The sequence below is a fragment of the Leptodactylus fuscus genome, chromosome 4 (assembly GCF_031893055.1).
Source record: "Leptodactylus fuscus isolate aLepFus1 chromosome 4, aLepFus1.hap2, whole genome shotgun sequence".
In the NCBI taxonomy this organism is placed as follows: domain Eukaryota; kingdom Metazoa; phylum Chordata; class Amphibia; order Anura; family Leptodactylidae; genus Leptodactylus; species Leptodactylus fuscus.
In genome coordinates, this window is record NC_134268.1 from 43,638,086 (window position 1) to 43,655,509 (window position 17,424).

The following is a 17,424-nucleotide window of genomic DNA, read 5'->3' on the forward strand; positions in this document are numbered from 1 at the left end:
CGCATATGAACAAAGTAATTATAATGATGTCACATCCTGGCATTGTGATGTCCTCGTAAAGTAATAGAGGTGAATTCAGTTTTCCACATCCATAGTTCGCACTCACTGCACCTCAGGTATACAGATATGTGCCCCATAGAAGTTGGTATGTCTGCCAAATTGCTGAAATTCCCTTTTAAGGCAACCAAAAAGTGGCATAGGAGAAAGCATCTAAGGGGTGTTCCTATAAGGGGTGCAGTGGCAGCAGTTATTACTGGGCCCCACAGTCCCTCTGTCACATAAAATATACAGCTATTGTAAATGGCACAAGATAAGTACGGGCCCCATTACAGATTTTGCTTTGGGGCCCAGAAGCTTCAAAAGAGGCCACATATATCGGAAGTCGTGAGCCCTGGTGATTCCCCTGACACAGTTTATTCCGCTCATCAGGATGCTAATAATAGATCTACTACCCCCTGCTCTGGGTGCGGAGCCTCAGGACCCCCAGTCTCCATGGCCCCCCCTGCTCTGGGTGCGGAGCCTCAGGGCCCCCCAGTCTCCATGGCCCCCCCTGCTCTGGGTGCGGAGCCTCAGGGCCCCCCAGTCTCCATGGCCCCCCCTGATCTGAGGATGTAAGGTAGCGCTCCGACATATAAAGTGCAGCACCCTATAGGTGGTGTGGGGTCACAATGAGGTTCTCCATGGAGCGGGGGGTGCACATGAGCCCTGACCTTCCTAACAGGTGTAATTCATAGGACAATATTACTATGGATGAAGTCCATTGCTCCCTGTTATCAGCCATTCCAGGCTGACTATAGTGTTGCTGACTGTGCTGACTGACAAGCAGCAGACGAAGCTCCCTGCCCCCCGATCACTAGCTCCTCTGCAGCCATGTGCTTCGCCTCCACCATTACACGGCTGGAGGTGACACTGGGCAGCACCTGCTGCAGGTAATGGAGGTGACAGCCGGGGACATGGGGTGCGGGGTGACCCTGGAGGCGGTGCCGTGGCCTCAGGCTGCAGGGTGCAGCGCTAATAAGAGTGGGGTGAGGCGCTGTGCGCTGCTGTGTGTACTGGAGGCCTCCCCTCCCTCAGTTGCTCCCCCACCCCCACCTCACCCGCCCCCCTGACTCCCCCTCTCCGGACAGCGCCCCGGTGCATTGTGGGCGCAGTCCGTTGTTCATTTGCCATTCGACCTCGGCCGTGCAGGAGGGAGACACCGCATTTTGTGGGCGCTATCTATCCCAGGAGCCGGCAGCGGACACGACCGAGAGCCGGAGCATTACAGGGGCCTGAGCGAGGTGTGCTGAGGCAGCGGCACCCAGAATCCCCCACGGCAGACAGAGGCGCACACAGCGGGCACGTCACGTCTCGTACCGGGGTAGGCAGCAGGTCCCCCACGGGAGCTCCCGGAGCACCGGTTGGACTGTTTTTGGAGAGGACTCGGACATGGCGGAGATGAACCGCAGGACCTTGGCCTTCAGGGGAGGTGGAGGCCTGGCCGCTGTGTCGGGGGCCCCCGGGAACAATAACAACAACAATGGCGTCAGCTCCGGGCTGCTCTCTGTGGACGAGGCCTCGGCCTGGTCTCTAAGCCGACACCTCAATGGCGGGGGCAACGGAGCTCCAACCGGGGAAGAAGAGGAGGTGGAAGTGGAACTGGAGCCCGAAGGCCTGCTGGACGACGACGAGGAGGAGAACGAGGCCTACCCGGGAGTAGTGCTGAGCGGCCGGACCGAGAACCGGCAGAACGTGGCCGGGGGTAGCGGGGTCAGTGGGGACAGTAGCGAGGACGAGGAGGAAGAAGAGGAGGACGATGAGGAGGAGGACGATGAGGCGGCCGGCCAGGACAGGGCACGGGGGGAGCCGGCGGCCGCGGCCCCGGAGGACGAGGACTGCACCATCCAGGGAGAAGGGCCCCGGCGCTATGGTCTCCTCCCCGCCGCCCGCAGCCAGTCCCTCCTGCCCAGCCTGCACTGCTCCTTCCAGGGCTCCTGGCTACAGGAGTTCACCTGGCTGCGCTTCTGCCAGGAGACCGGCCTCATGTCCTGCGCCTGGTGCCACAAGGATACCGGGGGACACGACGAGCTGGCCAAGGGCACCCGCACCTACAAGAGGGCGCTGCTGGTGCGGCACTGCCAGTCTGCGGAGCACCGGCTCAGCGACCCCACCGCTCAGGTGAGTGCAGGACTGTACACTGCTTATGGGGGAGAACTACAGGTCCCAGCGTGCCGGCCGCATACTACACCCTCCGGGGGGGGGGGGGGCACCCTGTCTTTGTCCGCATGGCACGGTGGGACTTGTAGTCCTATGCACGAGTAATGGCGGCTCTCCGACCCTAAACATTATGGTCACGTGTGCTCGTCCTTGGTGCTGTGCACCCCACCCCGGGGTAAGCTGATTACAGTATCAGGAGGGGGGGGGGGGGTGACCTACATTCTCCAAGAGGGGCCCGAGGCCGGAAGTCTGCTCCCCGCCCCTGGGCTCCCCTTCCTGCGCCCCCTCCCCTACTGTCCTCAGGTGGGCGCCGCCTCGGACTGTCCCGGGTGAGGCGGGCTGTGTGGCGACGTGGCTGCTCCGCACAGGGCCCGGGCGATCAGCGCAACCAGCCCGCACCGTGTGTTTACTAGTGGCGGCCACTGATGATGTCACAGCCGCCCCTGCCCTCCATGTAGTCACCTATAATATACTATGGGGCTCTACCATGTAACATTATGGAGCTGACGGGGTGTAGTATACAGGGGGACATAGCAGGACTGTGTATAGTATATAATATGGGGCTATAGGATGTAGTATACAGGGGGACACGGCAGGACTGGGGCTATAGGATGTAGTATACAGGGGGACACGGCAGGACTGGGGCTATAGGATGTAGTATACAGGGGGACACGGCAGGACTGAGGCTATAGGATGTAGTATACAGGGGGACACGGCAGGACTGGGGCTATAGGATGTAGTATACAGGGGGACACGGCAGGACTGTGTATAGTATATGGGGCTATAGGATGTAGTATACAGGGTGTATGGCAGGAATGTGTATAGTGTGTATATAGGGCTATAGGATGTAGTATACAGGGGGACACGGCAGGACTGTGTATAATATGTAATACTATGGGGCTGATGTGGTATAGTATACAGGGTGTATGGCAGAACTGTATAATATGTAATACTTTAGGGTGTAGTATACAGGGTGTATGGCAGAACTGTATGATATGTAATACTTTAGGGTGTAGTATACAGGGGTTATAGCAGGACTGTATAATATGTAATACTATGGGGCTATAGGATGTAGTATACAGGGTGTATGGCAGGACTGTGTATAATATGTAATACTATAGGGTGTAGTATATCCTGTGGCCGTTGCTGGGATATCTGTTTCTTTTCGGCCTAGCCCCGTCCTTATTCAGTATAACCTTGAGCTCCAGTTGATGGCGGTGTCATGCTGACACAGGTGTATGGGGCTCTTCCCATCTGATAATGTTAGGGGGATGCCATCATATGTTTGGTGACCTCTGATTCTCAGAGTGATTGGCACAGGGCACACAGTGTTGCAGCCATATGACTGTTTGGTCTGCACGTTGGTGCTCCATCTGCCTCCCGTGCGGGGATCTGAGGCACTGCCCCATTTAAGTGCCCGGATGCACCAATGTGCAGGGAAAACTGTCCATGTTGTAGCTCCTTCATTCTCAGGATCAGGGGGGTCCAAGAGGAAAGACCCCATAACAATCCTAAAGTGGTGACCGATCCTGTACAATCAGATGGTAGTACCCCTGTAACTAGACGTATCCTTGTCAGCTGAACACAGGACTGGCTTAGTCGCCACATTTATCTCTCACACGTAGCAGCACACTTGCTTTTTAGCAAACTCATCAGATGTTTGGGGGTGTTTTTTGTTACAGTTAGTGACTATTCACATCATGCTGTTTAGTACCCATTAAGTGGATGCAAACGTGTCCATTTGCATAGTCTGTATTTTGTGGGTTTGTTGTTGTTGTTTTTGATATGCTAAATGGATGCTAAAATCCTGAGGTGAACCGTCCTCTACTTCTGTTTGATATTAACAATGGAGGGTGACGAAAACCTGTGCTGTGGAATTTGTGAGAAAAACGTCCCGCCCCTGCTGAAGGCAATATCAGGACATGGAGTCAGAGTATTCCTAGCGACCCCACAGCCCTGACTAAATGAAGTATATTAGAAGATTTCGGGACTAAACAGTAAATGGTTTGTTTAAGCCCCCTACCCCTTACTTCACCTCTTATATTTTCACTCATTACAACGTTCCTAGACGGCTATTGACGGGGCTTCCCAAATATCCGCCCAACATGCCCTATTCTCTTTCCCAGGAGATAATGCGCACCTCCCTATTGAAATAAACATGGCCCTTCTGCTGATCCGTTCCCTAGAAAGTACCATATGTTACTGTTATTGTACGGCGTCATTCTTCCTCCCCAGGTACATGCCTTTACACATAGCCGAAAATAGTTTTTGGGGAGTAATAGAGATCATGTGCACACCTGTGATAATGGGATATCATAGTGATGGAATATTTTATTATACTTGATCCTTTTGTTTTTGGGTAAGATAAGTTGCCTCCCGAGTGGTCAGGTAGCCGCTTATTCCCGTGCGGGCTCATCCTAACCCAGCCTTTATGTACATGGAGGTCTCAGGAGGAATAACTGTCTATCTAGGAGCGCTGTCTAATGTGTATATAAGAAATAGTTTGTCCCTATTATTTATATTCTGCTTTTTGCTAAATAATTAATTGTTCTTTTCTTTACAGGCGCCTGAACTAAAACAGGAAGTGCCAGACACTTACAGTGACTATAGTATAAAGCCAAATGAGAATTCGTACTGTTACCAGCTTCTGCAGGAACTAAACGAGCAGAGAAAGAAGGGCATTCTGTGCGATGTCAACATCGTGGTCAACGGGAAGGTTTTCCGTGCTCACAAGAACATCCTGGTTGCAGGCAGCCGCTTTTTTAAAACCTTATACTGTTTCACAAACAAAGACAGCCGTGACCAAACCACTGTTACGTACTTGGACGTTGTCGCTGTTCACGGGTTTTCAGTCATCTTAGACTTCATGTATTCTGGTAATCTTGTACTCACAAGCCAAAATGCCATAGAGGTGATGACCGTGGCCAGTTACCTACAAATGACCGAGGTCGTCCATTCGTGTCGTAATTTCATCAAAGATGCCTTGAATATCAGCATAAAGTCTGAAGCTCCAGAGTCTGTCGTCGTCAGCTATAACAAAAGAAAGAACAATGAGGGAAACGCGTCCCGGGATCAGAAGTCTGCTAGCTTCTGGGCTACCCGCAACCTTACCAGTCTAGCCAGCAATGTTAAGCTGGATCCCGAAGGGTTCAGTGTCGAAGAAACCTCCGCCGAGAACTTCCAGGCCAATGATTCAACATGGATTCAGGATAGTTCTCCCGAGGTGACGGAAATTGAGCCCCCAGCTCAGGGAAAGGTGTTTGTATGGAACGATATGGCGTCCAATTCAGTCAGTGTGCAAGAGGCGAATAAGCAAAGGAGGAAAAACCAAACTACAAAGAGATTTGTTTATAACATCCCCCCAAACAATGAACTTCAGGTAGATGGTAACACAATGCTGCCGCAACCTATCCCTTACCAAGAAGAGGATCTGCAATGCTTCCAGGACGGAGCGGGTAGGTCATACAGCGAGCGACGTCTGCGTACATTGCCGAATGGATGTGTATTGTATCATGTAATTTCAGGATATTATATTATTAACGCTAGGTTCACACTAGCGTTCGGGTCTCCGTTCTCAGCTTTCCGTCTTCTGCATGCAGAAGACTGAAAGCTGTCAGACCGGGTGCGGCGGTGAGCGTCTATGTTCGCCGCGAAACCAGTTTTTTTTTTTAAATCGGACAGAGTACTGCATGTCTGACTCTGTGTCCGATTTAAAAAAAAACAAAAAACGGTTTAGTGGCGGAGAGCATAAAACGCTCACGGCCGGACATCTTATGAACCCATTCAAATGAATGGGTATGAAAGAGTCCTGCAGCTTTCCGTCTCCTGCCTCTGTTTTGTGCAGGAAACGGAAACCTGCAGAACGGAGACAGGGTGCAGATGTGAACGAGCCCTAGCTTGTACTTGAACAAGTTTTACTTTATCACCAATCCATATAGTAACTGAATTAAAGAGGACCTTTCACCATATCTGGGCACAGGCAGTTCTATATACTGCCAGAAAGCTGACAGTGCGCTGAATTCAGCGCACTGTTGGCTTTCCCGATCCTTGCCCGGTGTAAAGCGCTATCGGTCCCGGTACCGTAGCGCTTTACAGTCAGAAGGGCGTTTCTGACCATTAGCCAGGAACGTCCTTCTGCCTCGCGGCGCCAATCGCGCTGTGCTGTGGAGCCGGGGGGAACTTCCTCCCGGCTCCACAGCACAGCGCGATTGGCGCCGCGAGGCAGAAGGACGTTCCTGGCTAATGGTCAGAAACGCCCTTCTGACCATAGAAGAGCTACGGTACCGGGCCGTAAGCTCTTCACACCGGGCACAGATCGGGAAAGCCGACAGTGCGCTGAATTCAGCGCACTGTCAGCTTTCTGGCAGTATATAGAACTGCCTGTGCCCAAAAGTGGTGAAAGGTCCTCTTACCAGGGAGGGTAACAGGGGTTTCTGGGATTGTAATATTGATGTCCTAGCCTTAGGATAGGTCATCAATATTGCTGCGGCCTCGTCATTAAATACCAAGCACATTAGTGTATGTTACACGGGGCTATCAGGATGCTGCTTGTAAAAACTGAAATGAAAGTCACTCTTTCCCATCCCCAGCGCTCAAATGTACAATCCGGGGGACCACACGGCTCAGTGGTTAGCATTGCAGCCTTGCAGCGCTGGAGTCCCGGTGTTTAAATCCTGCCAAGGGCAAAAAACCATCTGCAAGGAGTTTATATGTTCTCCTGTGTTTGCATGGATTTCCATCCCTTACTCCAAAGACCTACTGATAGGGAAAAGTGTACATTGTGAGCTCTATGTGGGGCTCACAATCTGCATTAAAAAAAAAAAAGTACAGTCCAGTCTCCTTCCCAATCTGTGCCAGGACCCGCCGGGCCTAAAGAATAGGGGCTCATATGACGACAGTGGTCACTGAAGAGGAACCGGTGAAGTTACTCACAGATGTCATCGGTTCCTTGCCAGTGGTCGTATGTGCCTCTCCATTTCTGGGCCCAGAGAGTCCCAGCACAGCAGGGAATGGGGCTGTATCTCAGCATGCCGGGTTAGGGTGACCTTTGTTTCTGTAGTTCCTGGACAGTGTATAATACAGTTAGAGATTTCAAGATCTGTGCCAATGAGGTCTAAGTTCAGTTCGGACACTGATAGTAAGCGGTTTCAGCACATGTGCACAGCGACACTCTGCCGAGCTGAGCATTCATATCCGTAGGGGTTCTCGAGGAATAGCTCTCTAGGCAAGCACTCCGCTGACTGGGTATGGCCAGCTTTAGATGGATTCTCCTTTCCATATGATAAAGCTGTACGTTACCTGAGCGGCCTATTTTTAGGTTTCTTCTAATATGTAAACTTGTAGTAAATATTAACTTCTGTGATACTTGTCGGGTTCTGTTCACATCTGTGTTATTTCCGATGTGACACACATAACCTGCACCTGACAGACCCATTGGGTTTCAGTCATCTGTGGAGACTGTTCCTAATGGATCTTACAACACAGATGTAACCACAGCCTAGTATGTGAGCAATACATGGAGTAAGACAGGCAGAGCACCTGGGAATACAGGCAGACGTCAGCAGAAGAAAAGACATCATCGTGTCGGTATATTTCTAGCCATACTGGCCATGTTGAATATGGAATTTGTAGATTGTGGAAAAACAAGTGCAGGCAAAGACGTCCAGGTCGCCATGGCTGTAAAGTGGATTGCATCTTAATCCAATTCAGGTTAGAAGATCTGTGCCACGTAGTGATCTGGGAAATATAGATAATATAATTCTATTACATACAGTAGTTTGTGTGGGTATATTGGTAGGTCTGTAGTTTGCAGGTTCGGCCTCATTCGCATGCCTTCTGGGGTTCACCTACCATTAGTTTTGTTATAGAACAGAAAACCAGTGTATGTGATTGTTGTGCCCTGTGTCCATAGGACAGGTAGAGAACGTTGTCATTGTCGCTCCTCATTGGTTTAGCTTGCATCCAGTACAGAAGCTTGTTGTAGTCAGACAGAAGCGAGGGGATCCAGATCCTGCAGGAGAGGCACATACAGGTGTCTTATGGCAGTGTCGTCTGCTCCTCCTCCATCCATCTCTGTTAGCAGTAGCATGCTGCAGGTCAGTATATGGGGGAGGGGGAGTCCTGCAGTGATCATAAGCCCAAGGTGTGGTAGGGAGGGCTGTGACTGATGGCGGAAGTGGTCAGGCAGCTCTGAAGACTGGCAACGGGAGGGAAGTGTGAAGAAAACCAATTTTTATCACTAGCAGAGAGAGTCTCGTAAAACCTCAAGTGATTTCTATCCTGTGTTTGCAGCCTGTTACATTCTAGAATCACAGAGATCCAATGCCTTCAGTCTTGGCATTGTAATGGTGAGAAGCCATGGGGAGAACCTGGAGAAGAAAATGTCATGTTGGACAAAACGTGGCGAGTTCTGTAGACTAGATGGCAGCGGGTCCACCACAGTTACCTGCTGCACCCCATGGCTACGTGCCCTTATACTTTGTTGGTGTCCTCTTTTTTAGTCTATATCTTTAGAAAGCAGGTTGCGGTGCTAGCAGGAGGGACGCGCCATACTGAAATGTCAGCAGGTTGCCTTGTGCTGCCCATAGGTGGAATGTTATTTATCACCCACTTCTCAAAAGTGGACTAAAAATACAAAAAGTGGCCAATTTATTTGGCTGATGTTTACATGGCCATGCTGCAGCTTGGCCATTTGTGAAATGTGACCAGTAGACATGTACCCGTCTGAGAACAGCGAGCGGAGTCCTTTCTGCTAGTGAGCGGCCATGTTTTCTATTCCAGCCTATAACTGGAGCTTATTTACAAGGCCTAAATGCAGCCATGTTGTACGGACCCCCCTCTTATTGAGGGTCTAACTAGCAGTAACCGGGGTCACTGATGCATCTAGGCCATCTGCATAAGCCCTCAGGTTGGCTTCACACACAGCGTGTTTTTTTTGTTGTTGTTTTTTTTTTTTTTTGTGTGTGAAAAAGCCTGATTTCTAGATCTATGACTTGTCGGCAGTTATAATAACCCCATATAAAGCCGCACACCTGGGGGCTCTGCTAGGCTCAGGTGAGGCGGGGTCTTCGCCCTCCATTATGTCTGTAGCCTGACATGTGCCTGGCCTGTGTACACACCACCGCTGTGGTTTTCAGTTCTAGCTCTTTTTTCCAAAATAATTTGTCCTCATCCCTCCTCTTAGAATAACTTGAATTCAGCTTCTGGGCCTGGTCACTATATAAAGTCTAGTCAGTATATACAGGTGCCTTTATGGATGCACAATAATTCTAATTTTTTTTTTTTTTCCCTCGCTTAATGCAAATCCAATGTAATGCCAAAGGTACAAGGTCCTAAAAACAGCAAGCTAGTCTCCATTATATTAGACTGAGTGACAAATAGCCGGGAGTAACATAAAGAAATGCGAAACACAAACTAATATTCCCTTTATCTGCTCTGTCCGTTTGGTCCCATTTTTCTTTATATTACATGTAAACCGGCTGCAGCATGAACCTCTCCTCCCCCTCCCCAAATTTGCTCTGTCTGCAGTAGGGTATAAAGATTGGCTAAGGCTACATGTACATGCTACATGCAAACAACGGGCATGATGGCACTACAAAAAAATTGGGGGAAGGGCTCCATTCCAAGTCACTCACTTGGCCTGCAGACTCGGTTGTGTACATGCGGCCTTAGCACCATTGCCTCAGGGGGTCACCGGCTAATGACCTTCATAGGGGGTGCAGAGGTCGCCCAATGGCATCCTTGGTAATTGGGGGCTTCTAGCCTTAGTGTTCCTATTATAAGTCATAAAGTAATATTTATTTTGTTATATTTCATAAGATTTCATTTTTTTTATTTAGGGACTTCTAATGAATTCAAGTTCAGTATGTTCCCGGACACCTGGCAAAGGGAAGCGTGGGAAAACGGTAATTTATTGGTTTTGTGTTTTCTTCTTTCCATTTGGGTTGATTTTTATGTTCTGCCTTTGAGTAAAGCTCCAATTGCTAAATGGCTCCCAAATCCCTGTTGGAGCCATAGTGGTTATTCCAGGCTAATGCAGGGCGTCCTTCAATGAGCGTCCACTAGGGGTGTTACAGTCCCTATGAGGAGTGAGCAAAAAAGACTACTAAATCAACTAGCCAAGAGCCACGCTCCCTCCGGCCACATCAAGGGATTTCTATAAAGGTGACAGTGATAACTGATGTGGCTGTATTGTCACCTGAGGGGCAGATCACTGCAAGTAAATAGATTGGCTTGGTGCTAGTGACATAAGGCAAGCTTACGTACAAAGTTGTCTGTATTATTTTTGTCGTTACAGACAATAAAAGGAATAGTAAAAATCCAGTTTCTGATAAGTGCAGTATGGGTGCCCGCATTAAAGGCTCAAGTCCTGGCCCTACCACAGGTCAAATGAACCAGACAGAGAATCATAGGGACTCATAACTCTGTCTGGATCACTAGACCTGTGACCTGGCTGACACTTGCCTCCGTGTTCATTGTACACAGATGTGTGGGCTTGTCTGAAACTGGGTCCACTTCTGTTTTTGTACCCATACCTATGTTTAGCTGTAAAAAACAAAACAAAAACAAAAAAAAAACCTCACAAACTTCCTATGTCATTCCAGCGCTAAAATAGTAAAGTAGTGCTGAGGTCTCTGTAGAGAATCCTAATGAAAAAATGCCATAGTCAGAACAAGGCTTGAAGGGAAAAAATTAAGAGGAGAAAAAAAATATAAAGGAGAAATCCTTAACATGTCATTGTAAATAAATAGTAATCATTGGGAATGTGTTACTTTTACTAGTCATTATTTTCTGTTTATATTAATAATCCTTGAACAATATATTAATGTTTTGTTTTTTTTAAATTAAAAATAGAAAAAAATATAATAAATAAAAGAAATTATATACCGTATATACTCGAGTATAAGCTGACTTTTTCAGCACATTTTTCATGCTTACCCCCCTTGGCTTATACACGAGTCAGGGTCCATGGAGCACAGAAAACTGGAAGGGGGTGGGGTCCTTTAGTGCTACTGCTCTGTGATTGGCTTGTCATGAGGTCATGTGACTGTGATGTTATCAAAGGTCCTGTAGCCACTGGTATGTAACATCTGCAGATAAGGTTGAGTCTAAATCCTAGTAGCTCCGCCCACACCAGAGTCCGATCACATGGTCATGACATCATCAGCGGTCCTTTAGCACACTAGGATTTATCATCTCCCCTGCAGATGAGTGGCCAGGATTCATTGTGTCTTATGGAAGATGTCTGTTGTATGGAGGAGAGGAAGCTCCAGTAACGTGACACACAGGGACCTTCCTCTAGTTCCTCTGCCTATTACTGTCAGGCATTTGGGGTTATTCATTTAGTTTCAGTAACTCCATGTGCCTCATATTAATAACAGTTAACTCCATCATGTCCCTCATTAACCCCTGTGTGCCCCATATAAGGGTTACTAATGTGTGAGACACATGGGGGTACTAATGAAGGACCTTAATTATGAAGATACCTAATTATTACCTCCATATGTCCCACATATCAGTAACTCTTATGTGAGGCACACAGGGGGTTAATGTGAGGGACATGATGGGGTTAACTGATTTCTTTCCCCCCCCCCCCAAGTTTTCCCAGTTTTTTTTGTGGTAAAATTAGGGGTCTCGGCTTATATTTGGGTCGGCTTATACATAAGTATATACGGTATATAGATGTGTGCACTCATGCCCTGGGTCCTTCTACTTCACAGCAGTACAGGCCAGGTTTACTACAGTCCTTCATGGGCTGTTTTGCTTGCTTGCTATTTAGTATTGGCTAATTCTATATAGTGGAGAAATTTAGAAAAGGTGAGAAAAAAAATGTAATTAGTAATTTCGGCATTATGTAAATAGTGTGACCCATTGAAGGCGCAGTGTTAAAACGCCAATGCTTCTGCCATTCTCTGTACAGCACTGATTCTGTTTTTCTCATCCTTAGGAGACGCGTCGGCCGGGCTTAACAAGTTAAAATGTCCTCACTGCAACTATGTAGCAAAATACAGAAGAACACTTAAGAGACACTTACTCATTCACACAGGAGTGAGATCTTTTAGCTGCGATATCTGCGGAAAGCTGTTTACTCGAAGAGAGCACGTCAAGAGACATTCCCTGGTACGTTCCCACTCGGCCACTCTCAGCTAAAGCTGGAATAACAGAGGGCACGACCCCGCTTGTGTTTGGTTCCTACTTGCTGGAGTCTTGTCCCCGCCTTACTTCATTAGTGCAGGAAAATAACTCATCCAAGACCTCATTCACACTATGTTGTGTCAGTGTTTGTAAGCCAAAAACTGCAATGGGTCCAAACACAGAAGAGGTGCAAATCTTTCTATTCCAGTTTATTTTTTTCTCTATTTAGGTTCCATACATGGTTTGGCTTACAAATACTGAGGCAAAAGATAAGAGTAGATACAATAGTGTGAACGAGGCCTGAAAGAATGAAATGTTGTGAGTTAAAGAAGTGGTTCTGTCACAGCCCCCGTCCAACTGTTCTGAAATACACTCAACCCTCTGACCCCGGCCCTGTGAGCAATAGCATGCTATTGTGCAGATGCTTGTACAACATGGATTTATGTTGTGTACTAAAGGTTACAATTGTAGCATTAATCAGTATGGGCTTCTAATAGAACTGGTAGTATGTTTCATTTGCATGCACAATATTGTTCTTGCCACGCATGTGCTCTGCGAGTCCGCACCTACCACTCTGGTTATGTGAGGATCATATATCAAGCTCCAGAAAATGTATTGTCAGTGTAAATGAAAACACTTTAGTCTAGGGGTTCCTATAGAAGGCAAGATGTGATGGGGTAGAATCTGGAATCCAAAGTAGGTTTAATAAGAGGTGGGAGGTGTCGGACATGCCGCAATATCTAGGGGTGGCCATCTGTTAGCCCGTATTCTTAGAGCGTTGTCCCCAAATGACCCTCTGGAACCAAGGTTGGAGAAGCATTGGGATGTCGGGGCCCCTTCACACGAAGTTTACGCTCTGCTCATTTTGTTCATTTTACACGTGTAAAAATACACGTGTAAAATGTAGTTAGCCATTGAGTTCAATGTCGTGTTCGTATAACGCACGTCTTTTTGCGCGCACAAAAGACGCGCGTTATACGAACATGCCATTGAACTCAATGGCTAACTACATTTTACACGTGTATTTTTACACTTGTAAAATGTACAGAGTACACGGAGCGTAAACTCTGTGTGAAGGGGCCCTCAGTGTGCACTGGTTGGGATCATATTGTGCATCGTGTTTGGAAGCTATATTCTCCCCTGCATGTTATATGCTGTATAACACGGGGGTGTATCAGTATCTTAAGTCAGTGCTGGATTGGTTTACCATGATGAGAATGAATTACATTACAGATGGATAAAAAAAAACCCCAAAAAACTAGTGCTAGTCGTACAAACGCCGTGTAAATGTGAATCTGAGTCTAATCTTGCTTTTCCTTGTGATTTGTCTAGGTGCATAAGAAAGACAAGAAATACAAGTGCATGGTATGTAAAAAGATCTTCATGCTGGCCGCAAGCGTTGGCATTCGGCATGGCTCTAGACGCTACGGAGTGTGTGTGGACTGTGTGGATAAATCCCAACCAGGGCTTCAAGAAGCGGGTGTAGAACAAGTGACAGACCAAGACTTCCCCAGGGATGAAGAATATGATGACAATGACGCTGTGGAGGCGGTCGACGCAGACGATGACCTAGTGGACGAAGGAGAAGATCAGAACGACCACACTCGGTGGGCCGAGCAAAGCGACCCGTCACGCTGGGGAGAACAGAACGATCCGTCACAATGGGAACGACAGAAACCTCAACCTCGGTGGGATGAGTCGGGAGACTGTATGACGATAGACGACTGACTGCCGATGGGCATTTAATCTCAAGGGTGCTGCAGCTGGACAGGATGTTCTCCATGATTGTTGAAACATTATTGGACTGAAGGCTTACGAAACATGGTACCGTGCTGGACAATAGTTGTTGCTGTGAAAACTGTAGGGTCAAAGCCTTATAGCAAAAAAAAAAGTGTATTTTATTTTTTTTTTTTCGTTTTTTTTTTTTTTTATTTGCACAGGACTGTACAGAATCCAACCCTTTGGTTGACATTTGACAGAGTCCTAACATCTCCAATCAGTTATCAAAGAAATGTATTTTTGTTTATAGGATATAGCTACGTCAGTCCTACAAGAGCCGAAAAACTACTATTGTAATGTTATTACGTGTTTTGTTAGTATGAGGAGAGATGTCCAGGTATGAATGTGACGTTCCTTACACTACTAGGGTGTGACTTCAACTTGTTTTTTTATTTTGTTTTTTTTTCTGGCGTCGCTAACCCTTATTTCATTGTAAGGATCCAGCTGCACTGCTTTAAGCTAAACTGCAGGTCTATATCTGAAGGGTCGGGGGGGGGGAGGGGGGATTGGGGATTTTAAGAAATTTATATTGGCAAATATATGATGGATATTGAGAAAACAAGGTGGTGCTTGTGTTGATATTTTTTTGCCACATAGAAAGTAGATTTTTTTTTTTTATTATTTTGTATATTTCACTGTAATTGTATTCACGTTATCTTAAAATTTTAATTTATTGTTTGTGAAGCCCACCAATTTTGTTAGGGCTTTGTCCCTGGAAGTCGGGTCAAGTCTAGTACTGAAGTCACACGTGGCGGGTGGGAGGACGGTCTACAGAGCATTATGCATATAAAGGGATTACTCCGCAAGTCACTCTGGGTGTTTTTTGTTTTTTTTATTGTATTTTTTTTTCGGTGACTTGCTCCTGAATTGCTGCTTTTTATATTATCAGTGGTAAGAGAGTCTTCATGACACCCGGCTGAATGTAATCTTTTTGTAGTAAGGCAGTGTAGACTCCAGTTATAGGACGCTGCAGGTTCTTTTCATCCTCATACACTAGAAGTGGCAATATTTTCTCATGAGATGCCTGACCATTCCTTAGGCCCCGTTCACACGGGGCAAGAGGGGGAGGATTTTGGTGCTGGATCCACGTCATAAACTGCCCCCTCACATTAGCGGTCTATGTAGACCGCTAGCTAATTTTATTCGGTGAGTGACATGTTCTGAGCTGCCCCCGGCTCGTTCAGCTGTGGCGGCAGCACGCTCCGGTCTAGGGCCATTCATTTGGGCTTACCCCGGAGCGGAGTGCCGAGACTGTCAGAAGTCGCAGCAGGTGTATTTTGATCCTATCCCGACGCGGCTTCTCGCGTCAAAAACAGGACCAAAATACACCCCGCCCCCTTGCCCCATGTGAACTAGGCCCTAGTCCAGTCTATTCTCCTGAAGGCTGAGACCCCACATAACAAGCTGCTACAGAAAAGACCATGGCATTTTTCATAGAAAGTTTGCAGAGGTTTCGCCTTCTATTATACCAATACGGAAATGCCAGCGTTTCTGTTAGTAAAATCGACATACGTTTGCAAAAATGCTGTTTTGTTTTATTTTTTCCTGCAGTGTCTGGATGGGATATGGGATCAGGCAGAATCCCATCCACATTGCAGGTAATGTAGACAAAGCGTTTTTTGTTGGGGTTTTTTGCCATGGTGTTTTCTATGGACAAAATGTTGCGTCTTTGCAATGTGGGACTCCAGCCTTAAAGGGTTTTTTTTTAGGATTTTAAAATTGGTCACCTACCCTTAGAAGATCAGTGGTGGTACGACTCCTGCCCCCCACCCCACCCCTCCAACAATCAGCTGAAAGATGGTGCCCCACAGCTTCCAGGGGACGTGAGCACTCCTAATGGCTGTGCATGGTACTGCGCCTTAATCTATGCTGTGTTATCCAGGCATAGTCACTACAGAATATCCAGCGCTGTGTCCTGGAATGACAAGGCTGAAGCTCTAACCCCTTCAAAAAGTCTGGCCTGTGGAGTCGGTAGGCCAAACCACTGACTCCAACTCTTCTGTTTTATTACAGTCCACCTCTGTTTGACAGCTGTATGTGTTTTAGGGTGTACACACAGGCTAAATGACGTCACTTATATCAAACACACGGTTTTTGGTTTGGCATTTCATGAATTAATCTAGACATAAGCAGGGCTGTGGAGTCGGCAGGCCAAAGCTCCAAATCTGGCTCCTGTTTTTCTATAAGCTGACTCTTCAGATACCGCCATCTATAAAGAATTTAAAGAACTTCCAATTCATTAAAAAGCCAGTGACTGATTCCTATGAAAGTAAACCTATAACTAACTATACAATTTTAATTTTACAATTAAAAAAAAAAAAATGTATAATTTTTTTTTTTCACAACCTAAAATTGGTTCCAACTCTGACTCCACAGCTCTGTAAACAGCTGATCGCTGGGGCAGGGCCATTATGTCCCAAAAAAAACCCTTTCAGGCCACACGTTGCGTTAAAGCAGCTTTTTGTTGTGGTTATTAAAGCCAAACCCAGTTGTGGCTACCAAAGGAATGGGATAAATATAGGAAGCTTTTATTATTTTCCCTTCTGCTAAACCCACTATGGCTCTGGTAAAAAAAAAAAAATCCAAATTTGCCACAAAAAGTTGCTTTTCCGCAACATAGGGAGCCTCAATTTAATTTTTAGGTTTTTTTGTTATTTACCAGCAGCTTCTCCCCATCCCATATTCTCCCAAAGCCTTGATGGTAAGATTCAGTAGTCGCCCATGCAGACTCACTTTTTCTTCTCTGCCCCGTTTCTCAAAAATTTAAGAATTTGTTCAATTTGTTGTTGAGTTGAGCTCCATAGCGGGATAAAGTCCATGTGTATCTGATGTCGTTGATAGTCGGGTGCCATGACTATCCTGGCAATGGTTTTGGCCTCGCCCCACAGGTATGCAGCTTGCAGGAATATTGATCCCGCTACCATATATCCCGTCTGTCCGATCACCTAGTAGTTAAGTGCCGCAGCCTCCAGCTATGACCCCGAGCTATGGCTGGCCTACAATTTTTCGTGTGTGGTCATACGTTTCCTTCTGTATACATTTCCTGTTTTTTATTATGAATTGAATTGTCCTCGCTGTTGGAGTTCTTGCGTAGCGCGCCCTGGCAATTTTTAGTTTTCAAATTTCTTATTTGTTAAATAAATGCTTTATGATTGTCTTTTTTTTTTTTTTTTCTGTTAATAGGAATATCATGTCAGGTCGAGATTTCAGATGTGTACAAACTGCATTTATCTTTACAGTTCTATTATTTATTTTCTATATATATATATATATATATTTTTGGGGAGCAATATTGCATTGACTATCTACCAGAAG

The 17,424-nt window shown here is 46.8% G+C and overlaps 1 protein-coding gene across 1 annotated transcript; it reads left to right on the top strand.

Annotated features, from left to right (window-relative positions):
* The first annotated feature begins 1,149 nt into the window (after positions 1 to 1,149).
* ZBTB10 (zinc finger and BTB domain containing 10) lies at positions 1,150 to 14,597 on the top strand. The gene is made up of 5 exons (XM_075270373.1): positions 1,150 to 2,157; positions 4,760 to 5,651; positions 10,035 to 10,100; positions 12,143 to 12,315; positions 13,663 to 14,597. Exons 1-5 carry the CDS (start codon positions 1,429 to 1,431, stop codon positions 14,056 to 14,058), a joined length of 2,256 nt encoding a protein of 751 aa, XP_075126474.1. The 5' UTR covers positions 1,150 to 1,428; the 3' UTR covers positions 14,059 to 14,597.
* The last annotated feature ends 2,827 nt before the right edge of the window (positions 14,598 to 17,424 follow it).